The sequence below is a fragment of the Colletotrichum higginsianum genome, chromosome 5, assembly GCF_001672515.1.
Source record: "Colletotrichum higginsianum IMI 349063 chromosome 5, whole genome shotgun sequence".
NCBI classification, from domain to species: Eukaryota; Fungi; Ascomycota; class Sordariomycetes; order Glomerellales; family Glomerellaceae; genus Colletotrichum; species Colletotrichum higginsianum.
This window is the reverse complement of record NC_030958.1, coordinates 3,686,526-3,711,185: the sequence shown is the minus strand read 5'-3', so window position 1 is coordinate 3,711,185 and position 24,660 is coordinate 3,686,526. Positions and strand designations below refer to the sequence as shown.

At 55.2% G+C, this 24,660-nt stretch overlaps 7 protein-coding genes across 7 annotated transcripts; 4 read left to right on the top strand and 3 right to left on the bottom strand.

The window, feature by feature from the left end:
- Positions 1-4,469: 4,469 nt before the first annotated feature.
- Positions 4,470-6,332, top strand: CH63R_07987 (Carboxylic ester hydrolase; the record flags this gene model as incomplete). Its single annotated transcript, XM_018302961.1, has 3 exons — positions 4,470-4,604; positions 4,669-5,044; positions 5,074-6,332. 3 exons carry the CDS (start codon positions 4,470-4,472, stop codon positions 6,330-6,332), a joined length of 1,770 nt encoding a protein of 589 aa, XP_018157739.1.
- A 1,678-nt stretch (positions 6,333-8,010) lies between these two features.
- CH63R_07986 (uncharacterized protein) lies at positions 8,011-8,398 on the top strand (the record flags this gene model as incomplete). The annotated part of the gene is made up of 2 exons (XM_018302960.1): positions 8,011-8,079; positions 8,117-8,398. 2 exons carry the CDS (start codon positions 8,011-8,013, stop codon positions 8,396-8,398), a joined length of 351 nt encoding a protein of 116 aa, XP_018157738.1.
- Positions 8,399-9,701: 1,303 nt separating this feature from the next.
- Positions 9,702-10,072, top strand: CH63R_07985 (uncharacterized protein; the record flags this gene model as incomplete). Its single annotated transcript, XM_018302959.1, has 2 exons — positions 9,702-9,742; positions 9,799-10,072. The coding sequence occupies 2 exons, from the start codon at positions 9,702-9,704 to the stop codon at positions 10,070-10,072; spliced, it is 315 nt and encodes a 104-aa protein (XP_018157737.1).
- Positions 10,073-10,758: 686 nt separating this feature from the next.
- On the bottom strand, positions 10,759-11,962 carry CH63R_07984 (glycosyl hydrolase family 18; the record flags this gene model as incomplete). The annotated part of the gene is made up of 3 exons (XM_018302958.1): positions 10,759-11,784; positions 11,805-11,868; positions 11,937-11,962. The coding sequence occupies 3 exons, from the start codon at positions 11,960-11,962 to the stop codon at positions 10,759-10,761; spliced, it is 1,116 nt and encodes a 371-aa protein (XP_018157736.1).
- Positions 11,963-13,980: 2,018 nt separating this feature from the next.
- Positions 13,981-15,732, bottom strand: CH63R_07983 (Aspartic proteinase; the record flags this gene model as incomplete). Its single annotated transcript, XM_018302957.1, has 1 exon — positions 13,981-15,732. One exon carries the CDS (start codon positions 15,730-15,732, stop codon positions 13,981-13,983), a length of 1,752 nt encoding a protein of 583 aa, XP_018157735.1.
- A 579-nt stretch (positions 15,733-16,311) lies between these two features.
- CH63R_07982 (NADPH-dependent FMN reductase) lies at positions 16,312-16,953 on the bottom strand (the record flags this gene model as incomplete). Its single annotated transcript, XM_018302956.1, has 1 exon — positions 16,312-16,953. The coding sequence occupies one exon, from the start codon at positions 16,951-16,953 to the stop codon at positions 16,312-16,314; it is 642 nt and encodes a 213-aa protein (XP_018157734.1).
- Positions 16,954-23,352: 6,399 nt separating this feature from the next.
- Positions 23,353-24,126, top strand: CH63R_07981 (Cell wall galactomannoprotein mp2 allergen f17-like protein; the record flags this gene model as incomplete). Its single annotated transcript, XM_018302955.1, has 1 exon — positions 23,353-24,126. The coding sequence occupies one exon, from the start codon at positions 23,353-23,355 to the stop codon at positions 24,124-24,126; it is 774 nt and encodes a 257-aa protein (XP_018157733.1).
- Positions 24,127-24,660: the final 534 nt, after the last annotated feature.

Below are 24,660 nucleotides of genomic sequence, written 5' to 3'. Positions count from 1 at the left end.
ATCTTGTACGTGGCATGGCTGGTCAACTGCAGCGTGACGTCTCCCCTGTCCTGGTGTTGGGCGCGGTACGGCGACGCGGGGGACGGTGATGCCGGTGGATGCCGTGCCCTACTGAACTTCTGCCATCCGAGCATGTACAGTATCAGGCTGAGTAGGACGGCGAAAGCCACACAAACCGCCGCCGTGACGGCCCAGCGCTGCATCTCGGGGTCTGGAGGGGATGGCGGGCTGCTCGGAGCGGCATCCGGGATGCTTGTTGGGCTCATATGGAACAAGACATGTGAGGCAAGGAGAGAAAGGCCAATGCGGGTGTGTGTTGTTAGATGAAGGAGCATCGAGAATATCGACCTTCAGCCAACAATTTAAGTCAATTTTGCCTCTCCCTGTAAACGCACGCACGCACCGAGGAGCAACACACATCGCTCTCACGCAACTCGTTCGCCCGTGCCGTGTCTTGGATGAGGGATTAAGAGCTGCGATGCCCGGCCTTTGCCAGATCAGTGACCGCCTCGCGCGATGCATCGCCAAAACTTAGCAGCCGATTGGCACGGCGTCGGAATCTTATCCCCGCAGGATTTCGGCCGTCTTGCCGTTTGGGACCGAAAGCGGTATTCCGTTGGTTAACTTTAACGTAATGACTGCCCCTGTCACACACACGCACACCGAGATCGCGTACCGCCGCGTTTGGGGTCTGTCGTGTTTTTAGTATGAGCGATTTTCTCTTGGCGCTCCCTTTACTTGTTCCGGCCTGGCTGGAAAGCTCGGGGGACCTCGTGTAGGTGACGGGAGGCCGCCCGGGGGAGCACCGCCAGTGTCGGTTGTTAGGGTGGTGAGACATTTCTAGTTTCGCAGTCATTCCATTGCCAGCTGTATCTAGCTAGGTGTTTTGGAAGGGCTCGTGATCCTCTGGAAAGGGTTTGCCGTCGCCTCACTGCTGTCTGTCGGTGGTCGAATGGGCCGCGCCGTTAGATTGCAAAATACTGTGTTATCTTTGGTTGGAAATGACCTGGGATATTTGTCTTGATTCGAGAGTATCTATTTGCCCGCTATTAGGGCTCATCCTACTGGAGATTTCGACGACGGACAGTCTCACCTCTAGGCCGATATCCAAGCCAAAATGGCATCTCGCGGGATTTGAGTCATGGGGAAAACAGCTTCACAACACGGAGAAAACAGTTTGTTGGTAAGTACGGGAGACATCCGTCGTAAGTCAGACTACCCACTTTTCGGCACCCCCCCCATTTCGGCACCCCAAAAATGCCTCAAATGCCTCATCACCAGAACATACCCCTCAACTTTCAACATCAACAACATTTTCTATACTTATGCGAATAACCTCATTTTTTCCTCAGAGCTTCTTTTCAACCTTATGGGCCAGTATACCGAAGATGAAGTCAATCAGGCCCTTGACGCAATAACCAACGGCATGCCCATTAAGAGGGCTGGTCAGGTGTATGGCATCCCAAGATCAACACTTCAGTATCGGATTAAGGGCACTCAACCAAGGTCAATTGCCTTTTCTGACCTGCAGAGACTTTCTGTTAGTCAGGAGGCTAAACTGGCTGAATGGGTTCGCATTCAGCATGCCCTTGGTGTTGCCCCAACCCATCTGCAAGTGAGGCTATTCGCAGAAAGGATCCTCCATGCCATGGGGGATACAGAGCCTATAGGAAAAGGCTGGATCCAAGCCTTCTTGAAGAGGAATCCATCAGTCAAGGTCCAGAGAAGTCGCCCTATCGATTCTAGGCGTGTTAATGGGGCATCTACTGAGGTCATCAGGGACTGGTTCAAACTACTCGCCATACCAGAGATCACCAGCATCAAACCAGCTAATAGATACAACATGGATGAGACTGGTATCCTTGAGGGCCAGGGATCTAATGGGCTGGTGCTGGGCATGTCTGAGACGAAGTCTGTACGTAAGAAACAGCCTGGATCAAGGGCATGGGTATCCATCATCGAATGCATCTCTGCCCTGGGCCATGTTCTGAATCCCCTCGTTATCTATAAGGGCAAGGCAGTCCAGCAGCAGTGGTTTCCTCTAGACCTTGGCCCTTATGAAGGATGGCAATTCACTGCAACGGAGAATGGATGGACTTCAGATGCCACTGCAGTTGAATGGCTGCAGAAGGTCTTCATCCCTCAGACTCTTCCTCAGGGCAAGGAGGTCAGGCTGCTGATCATGGATGGACATGGGAGTCATACAACGACTGACTTTATGTGGTTATGCTATATAAACAACATCCATCTATTGTTCTTACCGCCACATACCTCCCATGTCCTCCAGCCACTTGATCAGTCAGTCTTCAGCCCTGTCAAGGCAGCCTATAGGAAGGAGCTTGGATACCTTGGTCAGTGGAATGATTCAACTGTTGTAGGCAAGAGGAACTTTATAGGCTGTTATCAGAAGGCTCGTACTGCAGGTATGACGATGCAGAACATTAGAAGTGGTTGGAAATGGACAGGGTTATGGCCTGTCTCTATGGCGAAGCCTCTGATGAGCTCCCTACTGCTCCCATCAACACCAGCAGCATCAGGATCATCTGATCAGGTCAGCAAAGGGCAGTCTGGAGGCAAGGAAGCTGAAGGATGGGTATCTGCGTCATCTGCAGTGGCATGGTCGACGCCAAGGAAGATGAAGGATCTAGCTGGGCAGTTGAAGCTATTCACAGAGCTGGAGAATGATGCCTTTACTCAACGCCTTCTATTCAGGAAGGTAAAAAAAGGCTTCAGCGAGCAGGCATATGAGCTGGCAAATACCCAGCAGAAACTGGAGCTTCTGCAGGCCCAAGTCACCAATACTGCAGTAAGGAAAAGAAGGGCAGTCCAGCTGGATCCTAACACTAAGTTCGCCAACATCAAAGACATCCAGCAGGCGCAACTTAAGGCTGGGGAAAAAGAGGATGATGCAGCCGAATCCAGCGACTCTGAATACCCTAGTGAAGCTGAAAGCTGTATTGTTGTTGCATCTAGAAGAAGTCAATGATTAATTGAAGTCGACGAGTATGATGGGAATAGCTTCATTTTTGGGGTGCCGAAATGGGGGGGGTGCCGAAAAGTGGGTAGTCTGACTTATTTAACAGAGCCTGGGTGCAGCTATTCCCAGCTGCAGGTCAGGCTTGTTGGTTCAACACTGTGGTATTGTCACTCATGGGTTAACCGGCATCCCAAGAAGTGGGGCAGCACGGATGAAGGAGCCCGCGGACGGTATGGTCCGGAGAGCGGAGTGGGGCAATACCTGCCGGGGAGATTGCTCCGGGCCCGTTGTTCCTCCGAGTGCTGTCGGGTCCGGATTCATCCCGGGGACCAGAATTTGGCCCGATGGCAACAAGTTTCCTACTCTCTTTCATCCTTCCTCTCTTGCAAAGCGTCCTTGTCTCAGCCTGGTGCTATCGACATGCAGTTTCTCCTTAATGGCGGGCCAGACATGATCATCTGTATGCCAAAGTAGGCCTGGCCCCCGACATGAAATGTGAAGTCTGTGGAAATGGCCATGCAACAGGGAAAAGTCATTTGCGACGCTGCAACTTCGACCAATATCCGAAATAGTCGACCTGTCAAGTAGTCTTCTATCCCGTGGGTACAGCGTCATCGGCAAGAGTTGTGTCCGCTAAAGCAAGGGTGATCGACATCAAGGGCAGTGGGTGTCTGTCTCAGAGATGACGGGAACTCTGCAGAACGGCTCACCAACAGCTGTGCCGGGAAACCCGCAGCTGGTTGGTTACAAACCCGCCCTTTTCCTTTGTTCGCAGGCTTTCCACCCGACGGCGGTAGAAGATGTGCTATCCCGCATTGGGCCAGGACAAGACCCTTGCCGTGCATCGGATATGAATCATCACCACCACCAGCCAGCCGGGACCCTGTCTGACATGCATCCATCGGTTATGAATCACCACCACTCATAGGCGCCATCACCGCCACACCCCGTTACCGTGCATCAGACATGACCCATAGCCACTCATAGGCGCCATCGCCACCACAAACCCGCCAAAAGTGCGTCCATCCACCGCGCCAAGACAGTAAGCAGGGGGGCAGTTTGTGGGATAGTGTCAACGGGGCATAATGAACTACTATGGTAGGTGGTTTACCGGTATAACCAACTCGTATACACACATAGCTGCTGTCTAGTTGCCTAAGGCCTTTTGACCGGCCGCCCACTGCTTAGCACAAATTGTAATTTAGTTCCCGCCAGGCTGCTGAATAGCTAGCTGGCGGAGCCCGGCCAAGGGTTTCCATCTCCAAGTTGCTTCCACACCCTCTAGTTTCATAATTCAATTAACCTGGTTAGATAAATGCATCGTTTTTAAGTGGGTAAGTTGAACTGTTGCTGTGATCATGCTTACTTGCGGAAGAAAAGGATGAGATGCTAGAAGTACAAAAGGCCTGGCATTTCTGACACTTGCTTCAATGCCAGCTTCCTCACGACACAGCTCAAGTTACCCTCTGAGACTCACAGCAGCTTTGTCACGATGTTGATGTATATCAGAAACACGCACGTGGCCGCTCTGGCACTTGTTGCTCTTGCATCGCAAGCAAGGGCCGACTGCACCCCTCAGCTGCCTACCGTTGACCTTGGATACGCCGTACACCAGGCCACTTACAATGTAAGTCGTCCAGAACACATTTGCTGGTTGGTAGATCTAAGATGGCTGATGCTAAGATATTCAGGAGTCGGGAGGGTTGTTCACCTTTTCCAACATCCGCTACGCGACGGCGCCCCGGTTCGGAGCTCCCACCCCGGTCACCGTCGTGAATCGCACAGTCAACGACGGTCAGACGCCGGGAAACTGCCCAATGGGGAGCCCCCCATGGCTCAGTCTTTCTCCCCAATACCAGGCGGGACAGCTGTCTCTGGACGAAGTCAACGCGACTTTTGCCGGGATCCGAGGCCTGAGCCCGTCTTCGGACCCGTCCTTGATCAAGCAGTACCTCAACACCCCCATCACGGTGCCCGCTTCCACCATCACGGAAGACTGTTTAAACTTGGATGTCGTGGTTCCGGAGAAGATATTTAAAAGCACGAACAATTCTTCGGCTGGTGGCGGTGAGTTCTTCCCCCTGTGGTGGTGGCAGAGAGACCGTATGAGCCCACAGCTCTGACTGACTGCGACGCAGCCCCCGTCCTTGTGTGGATTTACGGAGGCGGATACACCGTCGGCGACAAGAACTATTGCGGCAACCCGGCAACGCTCATTGCAAAGTCCCAAGAAGACGGCTCGGACGGCATTGTCTACGTCGCCTTGAACTACCGACTCGGCCTCTTCGGCTTCATCTCCGGCACCGAGTACGAGGAGCAGGGCGGCGTCTCCAACATTGGCCTCCGCGACCAGCGGTTCGCGCTGCAGTGGGTCCAGGAGAACATCCATCTCTTCGGGGGAGACCCGGACAACGTCACGGTCCTGGGAGAGTCCGCCGGCGCCGGTTCCATCCTGCACCAGCTCACGGCCTACGGCTCGACCAGCGGCGCCCCCTTCCGGCGCGCCATCCTCCAGTCTCCTGGCTTCGAGTTCATCACCGGGAACGGCAGCAAGGCGGCGGGGAAGTATGCCAGAGCGCTCGAGTGGGCGTCCTACTTCAGCAACTCGAGCGTCGGCACCCTCGACGACCTCAGGAAGCTGCCATACGACGTGCTCGATAAGGTCAACCAGGTCACCATTTCGACCGCGTACTGGGGCGGGTTCGGCTGGGGCCCCACGGTCGACGGGGACTTCGTGCCGGACCTCCCCGGCCTTCTCCTATCCCAGGGCAGATTCGACTCGTCTGTGGCCGTGTTGGGCGCCCGGAACAGCGACGAGGGCTTCATCTTCGCCTCGCCGCTCATCGAGGACGAGGAGGACTACCTCTCGCTGCTTCTGACGCCTCTCCTCCCGGACGCGTCCGACGAGGTTGTCGACTACATCACCACGCAGCTCTACCCGGCCGTGTACGACGGCACGCACCCCTGGACGACGCCCCTCGCGCGCGCGTCCGCGACCGTCGCGGACACGTGGTTCATCTGCAACAACTACTTCCTCAACAAGGCGCTGGGCGGCGTCGCGTACAACTACCTCTTTGACGTGCCCCCCGGCCACCACGGCAACGACATTGGCTACACGTTCTTCAACGGCGAGACGACCTACAACGGGCTGCCGGTGAACGCTTCCGTCGCGGACACGCTGCAGGCGTACCTGACGGCGTTCGCCAAGACGGGGAGCCCGAACCAGGATGGTCTGCCGGAGGTGCCCCTCTATGGGGATGACGCGGCCGTCGTGTCTCTGTACAACAGGACGACTGTCGTTGACACCGCTGTAGCGGAGAGATGTGACTGGTGGCAGAAGGCGTTTTTCATATAGACCTTTCCTGTATTAGAGGAGGATGGGATGTTTAGAAGCTGTATAAACAGAAGATGCGCTTGATGAGTAATAAGACACTCAAATTTGTTAGACTCTCTGGTCAGTCGTTTTGCAGTGATAAGCACCCTGGAGGGAACATCGATAACACTGACTGTCTTGGCCGAACCGCGAATCGGTATACGTGTTTGTCCAGCCCGCAAGTCTGGTATAGGATAACCGATCGCTTGATGTAGCACATTCGTCGGAGTTGCTGACCGGCAACTCGATATCTTCATGGCTATAGGCACAAGTGGACATGTGCAGTGCCCACCCAATGTGATAAGTCTGCCTGTTTGTAGTTTGATATTTTCGGGTTTGTGTCATACCGGACATGTCTCCATGGCGGAGATGATGCTTGCCGGCGATGGGCACGACCCGAGTATCTCATCATGTTCGCCTTGAGACCTGACAAGACCGATGTGGCCGGTAGACGGCATCAACAAGACTCTGGATTTAGTCCAACACGATCTGCCGCCCAGTCGACCCAAGAGACCCGGCTCAGCAACGGCACGACGGAATTGTGTCGGCGCAGGGTATACAGTCCTGGGCGGTTTCAGATAGAAAGAACCCACGCCAATACCGAAAACCAGTCAGCCGTATGACACTAGAATCGCAGAAGCGCCACTGTAGCTTGACCGGAATCTCGAACTCTAACACCTGGCCGTGTCTTTTCTGTAAACGCAGGATTGTGGCGGATGGAAGCATCTCCCCGGGATTCGACTGCTCCAGTGTAGGAATGAGCTCAGTTGGGGGCCAGACGAACGCAGTGGGAAATGGCCCCATTAACAGTGATTATATTTAGTAGCAACAGACGGAGATGATGTCCTCCATGCGAGCTCGTTCTCAGCAAATAACAGGCCTAAGTGTGTTATAGTACTAATGTGCTTCTGATTTAAATAATCTATTATTAGTTGTGTTACTGCTTTCTCTAGAATGCCTGCTGCGCTAGACACAAGAGTTAAATGGACTAACAGTCAAAAGTCGGGTTCCCTGCTACATTGCACTAGCCGGTTGGAGCAAATATTAGTCGGAATGCTCAGAAACAAGAATCAGGTCCCCAGGTGATTCAATACAAAGCTGCAAGAAGTCTAACAAATATACCTTAAGGAACGGCATAGACAACCACCTTGTCACGTTTATAGCTCTGAACAAGTCCAGTCTAGAATTCACTGAGGGGGCGCGTGGAAGCGCCATTTGGTGCTAGTAATCAACGTAAGTAATGTGAATTATCTTTCACTGCATTAAACACGCCAACCTTTGTAAGATGATGAGGATAAGGATAAGATATGATAAGATAAGATAGGATGAGAAGAAAGAAGAAAGAAGAAAAAGGAGGGGGAGGGGCAGACACGACTATCGGTATGACATACATCCGAAAGCTGCCTTCGACTCTAAAGCATCAGACGTCGATTGTGGGCGGGGAGGAACCTCTTTTCCACATTACAACATCTGAAAACTCAACAGACCATTGTGCCACTTGCAGAATTTGATCAGGTTGTCCTACCGCTGGATCCTTTGGAGGGCTTTCCAACGTATTCTCACAGTTTCCCCAAGCTCATTTCTCCTGACGATTTCGCAACCGACCCAGTCGTACGTAATTTGACCACCAACGACCCCCACTGGTAGAACGCTTGATAAAATGAAAACGTTCCGGTTAAAGTCTTCATTGGACGAGGACCTCGTCAAGGAGTGCGGAAACAAAGTACGTGTACATCGAATAACAATGGAGGCATGCGCTCACTTAGGCTTTGCAGACCCAAAAGCGGTGCTCTGTTCGCAAATGGCTCACATTCACCGATGAAGAATACGAGCCATTTTCAGACACAGCTTTCGTGATAGTAGACATGCGAACTTCGGAGGATTGTGCTGTCAGAATATACACGAGCGACTTTCAACACAAGATTACGATCGGGATAGAAAACAAAGGCTATGCTGTCATCGTACCGTGGGAGCCAGGATTGAACATTTTATGCAATGCAAGCTGTAGGATTGGTGAAGTCATAGCTACCGAAGGCAATTCTCCATAAACCGCTCCCTCCCTTCCCAGTATTGTATCGTGGGAGATCAGCAGGCTCGGATCCTTCGCGGCGCCATCGCGTGGGTTGTCACTATAACCGTCGTTCAGATGAACCTTGTCGACCTTGTGGTTGTTGTCGCTGCGGTCTTCCTGGCTGTAGTTGTGGGGAGGGAGGGCGAGAGGGGATGGATCAGACAAATGGGCGGCAGTAAGCCCTTTCACCATTGGCATTTAACCGGGTGATTTTGATTTGCTGATGGAACAATCTGAGCATTTGATCACCCTGTTCACCCCGCTAACTCTGATTGCCTGTCCTGAAGGCGGCGGGTGAGCCGACTGCACTGGCGTTGTTTTCTATCCTAGGCAGAAGACGTCAATTGCAGGGATCCGTTCTAGGCTCTGTGATTTGTCTGAAGGGGGCAGGCTGGGAAGCAAAGCGCTATATCAAGGAGACGTATCCGTAGAGGAGCAGACATTGAGTTCTTCCACCTCAGAATAGAATCTTTCCGGAACATGAGGCCTTCCTCATAGTCTGGCCCACATCCACCACCTCGTCTACCGGTTTCGGGTACATGGTGATTATCCGCCACGCCACTTATTGTGGACCTGGGTGATAGTAGTAGAGCTTGGAACGCCGTCCTTAATTCCCTGTTCGATGCTAGAATGCAGAATAATGGCTGCAAAAGGGGTTTGAAGAGAGTTTAGGGAGTTTGACGATCACTGGCGGCCCTCCTCGCGACGCGCGGGATGCGAAGCGCCGTCCCCGCCAAGCGCGTCGATCCGGTGGTTTGACTCCAATGGATAGCTCTCGACCATCCGAACGGAAGTTCATCTGGCCACTTAATACTTTATCTAGGCGAAACCACATATATGAACTGGCCAAGAGCTGTTATATCAAGTTGCGTTTTGGCAGGCTGCTACCCGTTTCGGACCGGTAAAACTAGTCATGGTGTATATGCGCATCCCGGTCGTGTTATGACTTCGAGTAAATCAGCCTAGTCCACCCAAGGCTCGCGTAGAGAGGAAAATGGCCAGTATGCGACGGCAGGGAGGCGTATGTTAATTTACTCACCCTGGCTGATCTGCCGGGGCTTTGGGTGGTTGTCAGCTCATGGCCCTGGACGTGGCTGCTGCTCGTCTTGAATATAAATAACCCCTTTCCGTCCTGTCGTTCTCGACATAAGGCGTTGGAAGAGCAACAAAGATTCATTGGCGTTTTCCGCGTTACGACATACAAAACTCCATTCTCTAGTCTAGTTACTCCTCATAACGGAAAGAAAACCCCCACCCCCCAAGATCCAACAATCACCAACATGAAGACCGCTGCATTCGCTTTGGTGTTTGCCTTTATGGGGTGAGTCTGCGGCCGTAATATGTCGCTGAAATTCACTCGCTGATAACGCTCTACAGCACTGCATTCTCCCAGGAGATCTTCCGGTGCGGTTGCGCCGACGCCAACGGCTGGCTCATCCGTGGCGTCGAGGCCTTGTGTGTCTCAAAAGGCGGGGAAGCGCAGGCGAGTCACCTGTGCATCAGGGTGCCGACAACGTTCACGGACGAGGAGTGCACCGCGGTTCAGGCGGGAGCCAAGGGCAAATGTATAGTCGACACAATCTCCGACCAGACGGGGTCAACCTTCAGGACCACCGTCACGCGTGCACCCCAGACATCCGCAGTTGCATAAACAGTTAGCCTTGGAGATCAGGAGGCCTTGAACTGTAGACACGCCAAAGCCACAAGGGGGGTGTTTTATAAGCAAATGTCTAGGTTGAATTATGAGAAGCCGAAGCACAAGGCAAGCCATTTTGATCCGTGGATTGCATTTTGCCAGTATCGAACTCGCCACGGGTGGCATGGTTAAGACAAAGGACGAGGATAAATCGACCAACGACAGGTTTCGACGTTTTAGTAAACCTCACATCACTCGGTCTCTCAGTGGGTGTAGATTGCAATGAACCAGGGACGCAAATGAGTGGAATGACTTGCGAGGTTCTGTATTGCCCAACCTATGGAGTTGAGTCAGACTCTCACGAAGTAAATTATTTGCGGTCTGCACTAGCTATTGTCAAGTCCAGGACTTGCAGCTCGATTGCCTGGTTGAAGGTTATGACAAAGATGACGGCGGAGACATCATTTTGTCTGGACTCCGAGATTGAGGTGGCGTGTACAACATAATACAACCAAGTTCAGTCGCTCTGATTCAATCAAAGTAACAAACACCAAGACTCGAACAACTGAACTGGATACAAACTTGGATGAGACAAAGACAAGAAAGAGCAGCCTAACCCAAGAACTCGAACCTTCATCAAGCCCGAGGACTAATCAAGACGGGGACCAGTCAAAGAGAACGCACAATGCCAACCCCCAATCTCAACCGCCGGGAACCCCAGCCCGGATGTTGTCATACTGACTGTCCGGGTAGTGGAGCTGATTCAGGCTCTTGTCCTGCGCGGCCGCGCCGCCGAGGGCATCGAAGCTCGCCGCCAACAACCCGCCCCCGCCGCTCCTGTCCCCGCTGGCCTCCCAGAACATGGAGCCGCCGAGGCCCCTGCCCGTCAGATACGCGACCTTGGCCCGGACGACGGCGGGCGTGTCGTACGAGACGAGCTCCCTGGCGGCCCCGTCGTAGCTATACGAGGCCGCGGCCGTGGCATCGTACAGCTCCGTCGCGCCGGCGCGCGGCAGGGCCTTGTAGTCCCATACGCCGGGCTCCCAGGACCCGCCGCCGACGCCGGAGAAGGGCCGGCCGACGCCGTCGGTCTGCTGGAATGCGCGGCCGTAGGCGGGCATGCCGAGCACGATCTTGGAGGCCGGGACGCCGGCGCGGAGGTAGTCGGTGACGGCGGCGTCTGTCGAGAAGGGCGTCGCGGATGGATTGCCCGGGCTCGGGTAGAGGTTCGCCTGGTGGCCGCTGTTGGCGTCCCATGAGCCGGCGTAGTCGTACGCCATCAAGTTGAAGGCGTCTATGACGTCCGATAGTGCCTTGAGGTTGAGGATGCTGTAGTGGCTCGGCCCTGCGGGCGATGCGATCGTCAGGAGGTAGTGGTAGCCCGGGGTATGTCTCGCGGCGTAGGCGTCCAGCTCACTCCTGACGGCCTGGAGCAGGAGGACCATGTTGGCGGCCTCGGCGGCGTTGGAGGGGTACTCCCAGTCGACGTCGACGCCGTCGAAGCCCCAGTCCTTCATCAGCCGGACAGAGGACGACGCGAAGAGCGCCCTGCCCTCGGGGGTGCTGGCGGCGGCGGGGAAGTTGGTGGACCACGTCCAGCCTCCGATACTCAGGAGGACCTTCATGCGGCGATTGGCCTTCTTCAGGACGTAGAGCTGCTTGGCACAGCCGTAGGCGTTGTTCCCGACGTCGTTCCATGCTTTGTGAGCTGTTAGCGGGTTGATGCCCTTTTTAAATCTTGACGAACACTGGCCGTCTTACAGTCGTTGGGGTAGTGCTTCTCCAGGTCGGAGTAGGTATCGGCAGAGTATCTGACAGAGTTCTCCTGAGTGAGCTTCTGTGTTGTGCCAGATGGGTTTGTGAGACTCGGCAAACTCACACTTCTCCAGATGGGCGAAGGTTCATGAATGCGTAGAGAACGTTGGTGATTTGGGATGCTGGAAGGTTTTGGGGCTGATAGTTACGGCCGTAGATTGCCCTTTGCCATTGTCAGTGTCCCGGAAGCATTGTTTTCGATAGACACAAAACGTTGATGTACCAGTTGGTGAAGTAGACGGCATTGGTATAGCCATCTCGACCTCGCTCGGTGGACTTCACCGGCGACGCCTCGGAAGAATGGACTGCTTCTGGAAGTATTCCTGACATTGTGACTATGGAGCTTCGAGGCAAAACTCTCTTGTTGGAATATCTATGGTCCCCCATTAAATAGGATCCGGAAGGAGGGAGAAAAATCGTGTTGAGGTTTAACTAGACGTCACTAGTGGTCGAGCAATCAACTGACCATGACATGCTAGTCGAGTCCGTCGCATTTAGACCATAGGCCGCCCACAGAAACTAGGTGCCAAGGAACAAAGCCATTGTTTCTTGTTCACACGTTCTTTCGGAGTCAGGCTATGCTGCAAACTCATGTCCACGTTGCACGGAACGTTGCGTTTTAGGGGTTCTCGTTTCCTAAGAGGTTCAAGCAACCACGAACGCTATCAGTAAGACATTTCACCGCTCGGAGACTCCGAACTACATCGTGGGATACTTGTGAAGAGATTCAGACAGTCTGCGCGTCACGTTCGTGTGGTCGCATTCAGGCCAACCACGCACGACCTAATAGGTTGACTCAATGCACCTCCAGCACACGCAAGACCAAGATTTTCGACAAAAAGAACTGGACGCAAGAGGGCAGTCGGGGATTTGAGACAAGACTTGTGTGGGATGGATGGCCAACACCACCGGTGAGGACTTGGTGATGGTGCGCGGTGAGTGGCCCAGGCAAGGTGAGGGAGGGGGGGAACCGGGACTAATGCAGGTGTAGGCCCCTTCGTCTTTACTAGCAGAAGCGAATGGTGCTCCCAGATTGGCCCAGCCTGATATTCCTCAGAGAGCCACTCTTGATGCCCATGTGCCCTCGTATGCTGGCGATTTTCAGAGCGGATGACCGTGTTCGGGGGGCCGAATGTGACCCTCCACTGCGAGTGCTTCTCGCTGTTGGGAGGGGCCGCCTGAGGGGAAGGCAAATGGGAGCACATGCTTCTGCATGGACGGTTGGATGAGAGCTGTCACATAACTAATGAGTCAAGAGGGGGGTTGGAAAGACTTGTGCGTGTTGTGACGATGGGTATTACTCTTTGGACGGGGTTTCTGGCTTCCAAGTTCAACTCTGATAAGTGTGTTGACACTTGTCAAACACCATGCGCAACGACCCAAGGAGTTGAAAAATCAGATCAAAAAAGACCGCCGTCTATAGAACCATTAAGCAGCAAAATGAACGCAGCCTGGCAGACTTCCGGAAGTCCAAGGTGGAAATGTGACCAGGTCGCGAATGAACGGCGCATCCATCCACCACCTCCGTCTTATCAGTTCACCAGACTGCAACCCCCGAGGGGTCGGGCGGCAACCGAGGACTCTGGGAGCTGCCATCTGATTTCCTGCATTATTGCAGAGTAGCATCGGTCGTGGGTTTCGGCATCAGTCCTATCTGGGGTGTGTTCATGAGGTTGGTTTCCACGCAGCCACGGCGGTGTGGTCTGCAACGTTGCAGCAAGGGAAGACAGGAATAGGCAGAGACACTCGCGGATTGGGTTATCGGGACCTTGCAAAACCAAAACTTCCCTCCCGTAACGGCAAAAATGGGCATCTACCGAGAGAAGCTTTGCCACCGATACATCACCTCCGGAGGGACTGCTATGCCTCATGACTGTCCGACTGGTTTCGAATATACCGGACCAGCCCGCACATTTGTTGCAGAACAACTGACGCTGGTCCCTTGGCCCTGGCAGCCTGGTATCAACAGGACACAGAGACCAGACAAGAACAAGAATGCTTCCATGACTACACCACTACGCACTGAGAGTCAGGCGCTGCATTATAAATTATTCTACGGGAATCACCATCGTCTCTACTGCGGTCTCGCGGAAGCCACTCTTTTACTGTCACGCTGCTCGTCGATGGTCTTCGTCATGAGGGCCTTCCGACGTCACGGCGGCCGGCGGCAGGGAGCCCTCCTGAGCCACGTTGTATCCATCACCAGTGCCGTCCCGCGGGTTGGCCTCTTGCTCCATGTCTGCCTGCTTCGCCAAGACTTCCCGTTCGCCTTGCCTGATCCGACGGCACCTTTTGATGGCCCAGAAGGACAGGCCGCCGACGAGGAGGCAGAACAGGCCGACGCCCATGCCGATCCCGATCTTGACAGGGGGCGGGAGAGACTCGCTGTCCCCGTTGCCGCCGCACTGGGCGTAGGAGCCGGGGCAATAGTCGGGCCTCGCCCACGTCGACTCGGGGACCCTGGCCCCGAAGCTGGCGAAGGGCACGACCTCCTCCTCCTCCGTCGAAGTTGCGCCGCCGAGACTGACCTGCGCCACGGCCACCTCCTCGTTGGCGAGGTCAAAGACCATGTAGGACTGCCGGAAGACGGCGCCGCCCAGCCAGTGGAGGCTGTAGGAGGAGGTCGAAACTTCGGACTGAATCGCGAACATGCAGTACTCCTGGGTCGACCGGGCGTCCGGGGACCGCAGCGCGTACGCCCAGACGTCCGCGGGCACGACCAGGTCGGCGAGGGCGACGACCAGGACGGGGCCCTGGGACCCGTAGAGCCGGATGCCGATGCTTCCCGTGAGGGTTCCGGCCGCGGCGCACGGGATGACGCCCGCGTAGAAGTCGGTGTTCCACGTGGCGCCCGCGAGGGCCCAGATGTCCCGCGCGAGGGCGTCTGGCAGCACGGAGAACACGGACTGGGGCTCCAGCCGGGCGAGGATGACGACGGCGTCTACGTTCTGCAGCAGCACCTCTTGCCCGAGAGGCTGCGGTGCGCCCAACGGCGAGTTGTTCCCGTTGACGGAGTAGATGGGCGTGTCGAAAATGCGCTCTCTGTATTTGGAAACCCTGCCCTGGGAGCTCCAGGTGGGAAAGCGGAGGAGGGGCCCCTCGAACTTGGACTTGTCGACGGCGCCCAGCAGCAGGTGTCCGGACTTGGGTGAGCCGTCGTCGTCGTCATCGTCGTTGTTGTCGTCCATCCAGAGGCTGTAGGCGGTGGACTTGATGTGGCCGTCCTTCTTCAGCCGCTCGAGAACGGTGGGCGGATCGGTCGAGGCGCTCCAGAGATCGCGGCTCACGTTGAATCCCAGACCCAGCACGCCGACGAAGTTCTCGGCCGACGGAACAAGTCCCATGGTCAGATTGGGCAGCGTGGCGCCGGGGATGCTCAGGGTGTCGCTGGCCCAGTCGCCTCTCACCATGTCGGAGATGTCCCAGCTTGAGAAAGAGGCGGTGTCCCGGTTGACGTAGGTAGAGGACGCGATGGGGTCGAAGGCGCCGTACTCGCACGAGGGTTTCTCCGCCTGGGACGCGTACGTGAGGGTGTAGTCGTCGTAGGGCAGAGAGTCGGCGCAGTGCGCGCGGTTGGGGACCCATGAGGCGCTCTCCAGTATACTCAGCCTCAGGGACATGTCCTGCGGCGGCGTGCCGACGGAGACGTTGACGACGTATTGCCAGTTGTCGACCGAGAAGTCGACCGAGGGGAGGGATCGGCGGCCACCACCGGGACCCTCGGCGGCGGCTGCGGCGGACCGAGTCTGGACATTGGTGCCGGCGGGTGACCTGCTCTGGCGGGTGAAGGGCAGACGGACCTGCGCCGAGGCCAGAGAGACGGCGCAGACGGAGCCGGCGAAGAGAGTGGACGTCCTCATGGCGGACAAGACAATGAGCGAGGGGGACGGCGGCGGTTGATCAGGGACGCATATGAAAGAGAGACGGGGAGAGAGAGGAAAAGGGGAGGGGAAAAACAAATCGAAATTTCTCCCCTACCAACTGATGCAACGAGGTTTTTCCCCTCATCTCAATACGGATATGCAAGACTCAATAATACCCCTTGGAAAGCGGCACAGCAAGGTGGAAAATAGGCAGCAGATTTCTCTACCTGTCGAGTCTGCGAATAAACAACGAGACCGATAACACGCGCGATAACACGGAGACTCACGATACCGTCGACAGGGGGGGTGTTAAGCGATATGATGCGGTGGAGTTTAGGTGCGATGGAAGTGGTTAGACGACTCTCCCCCGATATTGTATGTCTAAAGCTAAAATTCAAGCTTGTTTCTTCTCCTTTCCCTTTCCCTTCCCCTCCCCTAACCCCCCGGAGACTCTGTCCATCTAGCCCGTTGATGGTTGATGGAACGATCTACACGGATCGAGACCAGGTTTCAGCCCGGCTCACTCACTGACTGCCGCCTTTGCTGTAATACAAGAGCCCATGAGTGAGTGAGTGCTCAGCTCTCACTCTTGGCCGGCGGCGGCGGCGGCGGCGGCGCGTCGAGGAGCTCCTTCAGCTCCGCAAACGCCTTCCGGATCGTCTCGGCCTCGGCCTTCCAGTTCTCCCGCGACTCGTCGCCGATCTCACCCCCAATGGCAGCCATCAAGTCCGGGCCGGTTCCCCCGCCGGCAAAAGGCAGCGCCGGGCGCGTGGGCGCCACGCGGAGCTTCATGCCCTCGAGCGTCTTCTGCGCCTGCGACGACGCCGAGTTGCCGCCCGCGATGCCGTAGCTGACGATGGCCACGGGCTTGCCGATCCACTCGTTGTACAGGTAGTCGATGGCGTTCTTGGTCCCGCCCGCGAGGCCGTAGTTGTACTCGGGCACGACGAGCACGTAGGCGTCGTGGCGGGCGATCTCGCGGCTCCAGGCCCGGCTGTGCTCGTGGGCGAACTCGCCAAAGGCCGGCACCTGCGCGGGGAGGAGCTTCTCGTCGAAGACGGGCAGGTTGAAGGACGCGACCTCGACGAAGGCGAGCTCGACGTCGGCGGCGGCGGCGTCTGGCGCGATGACGTCCCTGACCAGCTCGGCGACCTTGGTCCCGATGCGAGGGGTGCGGGTGCTTGTCGCGATGACGGCGACTTTCTTGGTGGCGGCCATGGTCTTCTGTCTTGTGATGTTCTTCTGGCTATGGGAGGCGGGAGACTCTCTCTGTTTGTAGATGCGTATATATATATGTATATATGTATGTGTATGTGTGTGTTCCTGGTCGTAGCGTTTCGATTCAAGAGGGTCTGGTCTGGTCTGGCAGAGGGAGAGGAAGACAGCTCGGACAAGCCTGTGTTTTTATATTCCACCCGTACCGATGGCACCCAGAAGCATCTTGACGCGCGCGTAAGCGAACTTGTTGTTGGGGACAACTACCCATCTACCTTCTCCAACATTTGGATCAACCCGTCAACCCTCCATTTGCAAGTTGTACCTGTTCTTCCGCGTCTTGGTCGGGCGGGAGCTCCCCCCCCCCCCCCCCCCCCCCCCCCCAGCACGTCACATCCCGCGCGCGTCCAACTGATCAGTGATGATGGACATGCAGTCATCCCCCTCCCCCTCCTCCCTCTCCCCAAATCTTCCAAACATATGTCTTGGCATGTCCACCTTATCCGGGGGGCAGCCTATCATCTGTGACGGGCTCGCCATCCCGGAGTTGTAGGAAGCAGACCTGGCTTGTAGTAGGGCTTACATCCTACATCCCACTGCGCGCGGCAGACCCCTCGTCCCCAACTAGGAGGAAAGGCGAACCGGGTATGCCGCGCCGTACCGAGAAGGGAAAGGCGAGACGAAGCGCGCGGGCATTGGTCAGCCACAGATCAGACAGGTGTTCTATCTTCCCACTGCATTTGGAGGGGGGGGGGGGGGTCTTGGGAGCGGCAGGTAATCCTCGCTGTGCCGTGTGGATGGACGTGAAGACTAATATCATGTTTTCTACCATGTATTCTTTTACCGCCGTTTTCTTCCATCGTTTTCGTGTAACCTGCGAGACCTGGAGAGGGGGCCCCCGCCTTGGCTACATATCTTGGAAGCTCGGCAATTCATCACGACGAAGCAGGCCGAGAAGACATAGCCAGCATTCGTCTGTGAGACGAGACCATGACAATTCCTCGCGCGAGCCATAGTCGTCTTGCGCTTCCCCGCCCAGCATCGGTGGAACCACCAACCACGATCTGGTTACGCAAAGAACAACAACGCCTCGGTGGCTCAGTGGTAAAGCGTCTCACTCGTAATGAGAAGATCGGGCGTTCGATTCGCCCTCGAGGCAGCCATTGCTTTTGTCTTTTTGGGGGGGGGGGGGGGGGGGGTTGGCGAAATGTGACGGAGTCAGTGTGTGGTTTTCTTTTTGGTTTGGCTGGGGTGGTGATGAAAGAAGAGAAGCGAGGGGGACTCTGGTAAAAAGCTGAGCAATGTTGTACCTAGGCAATGTGTTTGCGTGATTTTCCATTATTGGTAGTGTATATCAGCTAGTCATCGTCATGGCAGTTGCGACATCGCTTCATATATTATTAATTGGCCACTCTTCAAGTCTTGCTTGCGACTTGCAACCTCTAAGGAGTTGCATAAGTTGATGTTCATGTCCGCCATGGAGGAATGAATGAATAAATGAATGGTTGACTAGACTGTTTCTGCCGCTGAGGAGATGGCTCCAATTCCCTACGCCGTGTCATTCTCCGCCAAGCTGACGTTGATTCACATCGTCTCACACTTCTGCTCGATGAAGTCATCTTCTGTTTCCTGACCAAAGACAACACAACACGCCATCCATGCACAGGTATCCATCGCAAAAAGCATGAGCGTCGACGACCACGGATAGCTCCATTTAATTTCGCTTGACACTGTCAACGCTGAACCTGGCGGTGGATCTCGTCAGCAAGGGTGGCCCCCGTGTCGGGTCTGTCTGCCTTCTCACCCCGGATCTTGGGGAACTTCAAGGGACGACCCCGGGGTAATAAGCTCCCACGCGACAGCAACTCGCATTCCCCTCCTCTACCTGTACAGTACGATGTACTCTCTACAGTTCCGGGCCGCCTCGCAAAACGTCTTGGAAACACGACCACATCCCCCGTCTCCGCCGGGTGGCCCCGCAGAGTTGACACGGGCAGGGTTGTCATCCCAATGTTTCAGCGTCGGCGATGATCCGTTCCCGTTGACTCTCCATTGTTTTGGCTTGGAGCGGTTGCTGACACGCACGCAGCGGGCGAGTAATATACCGTCGCCACCCTTTTTTTACATACATCGTACGCTCCTAGTAGGACTCTTACAAGAGCTCCGTATGGGGCCAACTGTAATGATGAAGGCACGACTGGAATTGGCTTTACATCAGCGCGTTGGCGTGGTTCGGGTGACCTGCACTATCGAGTCTACGATGTATAGCGTCCTTCAACGGACGTACAATACGGCCGACGGCCATGTCTGGGTCGGGCAATAGAAGAAGCAGAAGAACACTCTGAAGCGGAACCGGAGTCTTTGCGGTTGCTGTATACAGGGTATGTTTGTGGCAAGCAACACGTTGCAGGTCATCTGTCTCGAGTCGCGACGGGAACATGGCTCGCCAAAAACCCAGCCCGGAAACACAACCCCGCCAGAGTGGGATCATTGACAAAGCGGACAGAAACGTGGTCGACTCAAGGGTCAAGACCCTGAGGCTCGTCCAAGAGGCTTTCCGACTCCTTGACCGCGGTCCCAGCGAGACATCTTGCCATGGCGTTTGCCATTTGTGCCCACCGACAGACGGGACACAACTTGAATAGGCCCTCTGAAACTGTCCCTCAGCTACTGGAGTCTCACTAGGGTGAAGTGCAAGACAAACGTCCCGCTCGTCAAGTGATGTATTGACAGAGTCAAGTGATGTTTTAACAGATATCTACCCATGGTCAATATACGGCGACGTCAAGGCTTTCCTTTCTACCTTCTTGTTCCAGCCGACGGTCAACCGCAAGATTTCCTCTCCCGGCGTATCACTGAATCATGTTCGCTTCCGGAAGATGATGTCGTGCTGATCCACGATGGAATCCTTCTCCATATCTCCTGACATCTGACTGGTAGCCCGAGCAACTTGAAAGAAGTACCCAAGTCAAACTCTTGACTCATCAAAGCCCCGGGTTCATGGTCGTTGGAATCCTTCGACAGTTTCAACGACGCAAGCCCGCAGCTCTGAATCCAAAAGCACACCCGGCTGCAAACGTGCCGTCTGTCTCCAGATCAAGATCCGCGTCGGCCCTTGCCGGCTCCGTATCACTCACCGCAACAGAGAGGGGGAGAGAGAGAGAGACGCTATCCCTTTCGGTGGCCTCCAAACCGACCGAAGTCTGTTGCCCTCATCCCGATAGTGCCGATGGATCTGATCTGCCAGCTCGCGAGAGCTTCGCTGGACGCAATTCGCTTGGTCCCCCCCGACGTGAGTTAACCCCGTTTGCCCTCTTGGTTGCGGAAGCGACACTCAAATTCTGTTCCCGCGGCCACCGAAAGGTTTCTCTAAAGCTGCCTGATTAGTCTTTACATCTCCCGAGAGACTGGAACCTGAGCTCTCGGGGGAAAAAAAGAAAGGACAAAAAGTAAGCTTTTCGATCGTCCTTCATGAGAAGATGGATGCCGAGATTTTTTTTTCTCTTGTCCGAACATAACACACGGTGGCTGTCACGTCGGAAACCTTTTCCCTCTGGGGATTGACTTTTTTTACAAAGAAATCGGTACACAGTTTCTCCGTCAGACGATTCTTCTGGCAACCCGCAGGGTTGGATCACACTGGACTTCGGGAGGTGTATGGCTTCGGCAGATGGCATCGGCATCGAGCGCAAACATTCCACGTGCTTTCCTGGCAAAGAACTACGGAACATCTATCTCTCGGCCGCCGCCGTCTTCAGCCTCCATCGTCCCATGAACGCTCAGCCCTTGGTCCTCCATCACGTCATGACGCTCATCTCGAGGTCGACATGAAGGTGCCCTGAGATCCGTCACAAACAAGACTATGCGAACGACTCGGCTTTAAACCAGCGGACCCGAGTTAAACGAGGCCTGCAGCGGAGAGTTTTTATCAGGAATCCCTCGCTCTGGCCCCCCTCTGTCCGCATCCCGGGACCGTTTTGGGTTTAGCATCTGGCAGCCAACAAACGGTCGGATGGACCACCTTGACGTCCATTCATGTCACATACTTTGCCCAAGGTGACACGGATGTCGACAACGTCAAATGGGACCCGGCTCCAAACTCTGTACCATCGTAGGGCTCGTTGTCAAGGGCTATGCAACAAAAGGCAATTCCATGGCGATTGCGTTTCCGTCAACTCGGAGGGGCCTCTCGGGGCGGTTGCTCCTGAACGCTCTATTTTCCTCCACATGCTTAGCTTCTGGCCTGACGTGACCAAAGGGGAAAATCAGGAGCGTTCGAGAGCCTAATTTTGCAAAAAAAAAGTCTAGATCAGCGAGAGCTGCCCGCGAAAGAAGAGATCCCCGGCTCGGCCGGTACCTGGAATGCAAAATGGTGACTTTTATTTTCTCGCAAGCTTCTGCTCTAGGGAGTTCTTAAGCGTTTAGATTCGCGAGGACCAAAAGGACCATTACTCTATTACTACTCGTCACTTTAGCCTAGGCATTGGCCTCCTTTTTTGACGTAAAAGCTGCTTGAAATTTCAGAAAGCAAGAGGCAGTTGACCGTACCGCCGCCGCCGGTGGCCGTTCTGGGTATAAATCGCTGGGATGAGTTTCTGTCGAGTGACAACGGTTGAAAAACTGGGAAGAACCGGAGTCGGCCAGAAGGGAGAACCGCCAATCCCGCCTCCCCAGCCGGAGCGGACGAACACTCGCCGACGGGTTATAACCCCTGGTTCCGATGCAGAGCGCGTCTGCTGGCCCATGACGAGCGCAATCATGGATCACGTTGACACCGCTGGCTGTCGGTCCCTTCTTGATGGCCGTCAAGGCATAAGATCCCCCCCCCTGGCCACTGGTCAAGGATTGCTGGACTCATGCGGCGTCGAGGGTCGGAATGACGACATGCCACATAGCTGCTTTATTAGTCGCCGTCCTCCTTGATGTTTCGGTCGTCCTACCACACGGCATAGAGGTTGTGCTGGTCAGCGCCAGTCGAGTGTTAGACACTGCAAGTGGGACGAGAAACCAAACGGGATCCCTGGTCTAGATGATGACGGGTTAAGGGGAGGGCGGTGGTGGCTTTGACTCTGGCCCAGGGTTGTCCGCTGTTCGAATCCATGGGCCGCCGTTGTGCGAGGGTGGGCGGGATCATCGCGGATCGACCGATTAGACGATGCAAATTCTCCTAGTTAAGTAAACAACGCCCGTGCGAGTCTTGTTTTTTTCATTTATTCTTTTCCCCCTTTTTTTTTTTTCGAAACGAAAACGAGAAAAGGTTGAGACGGTTGAGGTACAGGTAGAGACAAGGTTGTATCACCGTTGGAATCGGGAAACTCATTCGATCAAATGAGCATCAAGGGAGTCCGAGCTGATCTCGCGTGTCGGTGCCTGACTCGAAGAGGGCTCAGAGATGACCTCGCGTCGACGGTCAACTCACGCAACGCAACATGATCTTCTGGCTACTGTTCCAGTTCCACAGTTTAGATGTGACATGTCCTTCAAATAGACCCAACTCCAAGTTCCTTCCAACGAGGACTCAAAATCAAAGTCGACCGTCTTCTTCTTCAAGGCTGAAAAAGGTGAGGAGAAAGTACCAAGGTAAACATCACGCAACATGCCAAACTATGCGTCCTGAACCGTCCGGACTCTTGCATCGTGAAACATAAACTCAAACCAAATGTCCTCTTCAGGGAACTGGTCTGAACTTTTGTATTGCTCGCATCAACCAGCCGCGAAGCTCGCCGACCAGGTTAACAATGTCTTTTTACAAGCCTGCCTGATTACTTACGGCTCGGGAACCCTACATGGAAGAGGCTCCGCCCCCATACACACACACACACACTCATACCAAAAGAGTCCAAGGCCGTCTCAACTTTGCTCCATGAAGCCGGCATTCCCAATCACGCCGGAAAGTACTGCTGCTGAAATTGAGACATGTGGCAGCCAAGTCTCTTGTCGGCCAGCATCTTTGTGTGTGTGTGTGTGTGTGTGTGTATGAGAGAGAGAGTGAGGGAGGGGAGGAAGAGGCCTAGACCAGGCTCTGTCATCATCCATCACCCATCATCCATCATCTTTACCACCCCCTTCCCCCTCCCCCCCTCCCCGCATTCCTGTTACCTATATGGACACCGCTGTCGAAGTCAAGTCTTCTCTCTTTTCAGATTGCCTGTTCTCTCTCCTGTCACTACTTCCGTCACCTCATGATCTGGAACTCCTTTGAGTTGGAACAGTCTGAAGTTCCCTCTCTCCCACTCTCTTCTATCCCTACCACCACTACCACCAACCACACTCTCTTATAATCTCAAAGGAAGCAAGACAACGAAGAAGGAGTAGTAGTAGAAGAAGTGACCTCTCGATCCTTATTCTCTCGTCCAAAAAAAAACAAAAAAAAAAGGCACCGAACTCCACTGGCAGGCCACGATGCAGCTCCGCTCTTTGCTGTCTCTCTCCCTCGTCGCGGCCACGGTCCTCGCCGCCCCCGTCCCCGCCACCGTCGCCGCCGCCGCCGTCCGGAAACGCGACCTGGCCTCGATCCAGGCCGCCCTCAACACCATCAACTCGGCGCTCCAGGGCCTCGACAACTCGGTCAAGGCCACGACGTCCGTCACCATCGGCGGCGGCATCCAGCTCCTCGGCGCCGTCGGCGGCGTCAAGACGTCGATCCAGGACGCCACGACGCAGGTCCAGGCCTCCCAGCCGCTCAACAAGCAGGACGCGCGGAACCTCAAGGCCGCCACCGACGCGCTGACGAACAACGTCAAGGTCACCATCAACGACGTCGTCGCCAAGAAGAGCCTCGTCGACTCCCTCGGCGCCACCCCGCTCGTGGCCGTCGCCCTCCAGGACCAGAAGACGGCCAGCGTCGCCCTCGCCCAGGCGCTCGTCAGCAAGGTGCCGCCCGAGCTGAACGCCGACGCGCAGAAGAGCGCCACCGCTCTCAGCACCGTCCTGGACCAAGGCATCGGCATCTTTGGCGGGACCACGGTGGCTCCCGCGGCGGGCGCGGATGCTGCGGCGTCGGCCGGAGCAACCACCGTCTGTCAGGTCGTGGACCCGGCCACCGGTGCCGCCTCGGCTCCCGTTGCCGCCGATGCTGCCGCTGCCGCTGCTGCCGCCCCCGCCGCGGCTCCTGCTGGAGGGGGCGGCCTCTTGGGTGGCCTCATGGGATTCCTTGGAGGGCTACTGAAACATTGAAGGAGCCTCTCGAATGAGATTGCGTTGTTACGATTAAGTTTTGGCGTTCTCTTGTGGGTTATTAGGCGTGCAAGATATATCACGGCAGGGTCCGTCTCGAACACGCCGAAGCGGGGTTTTTCTCATTCTCTTTCACAAAAGAAAAAGTAAAACTTTTGAACGTCTCTCAACACTAATACAACCATCGTTTGAGAGAAGCTCCTCTATCGTGTGCGTGTTGCTGGTATGGGGTTCTGGTTTGTCTTTTACGCATCGTGTTGATGGCTTGACCAATATTAAGTCAACATACCCACTTTTGGAACACCCCCTCATTTGGAACACCCAGAATGAAGCTATCCCCAACATCACCACCATCTTCAATTAATTATTGACTAGGCCTAGATGCCACCACAATACAGCTTTCAGCTTCACTAGGGGTATCAGAGTCGCTGGATTCATCTGTGATATCCTCTTTTTCGCCAGCCTCAATCTGAGCCTTCTGGATGTCCTCAATATTGGCGAACTTGGTGTTTGGGTCGATCTGGACTGTCCTTC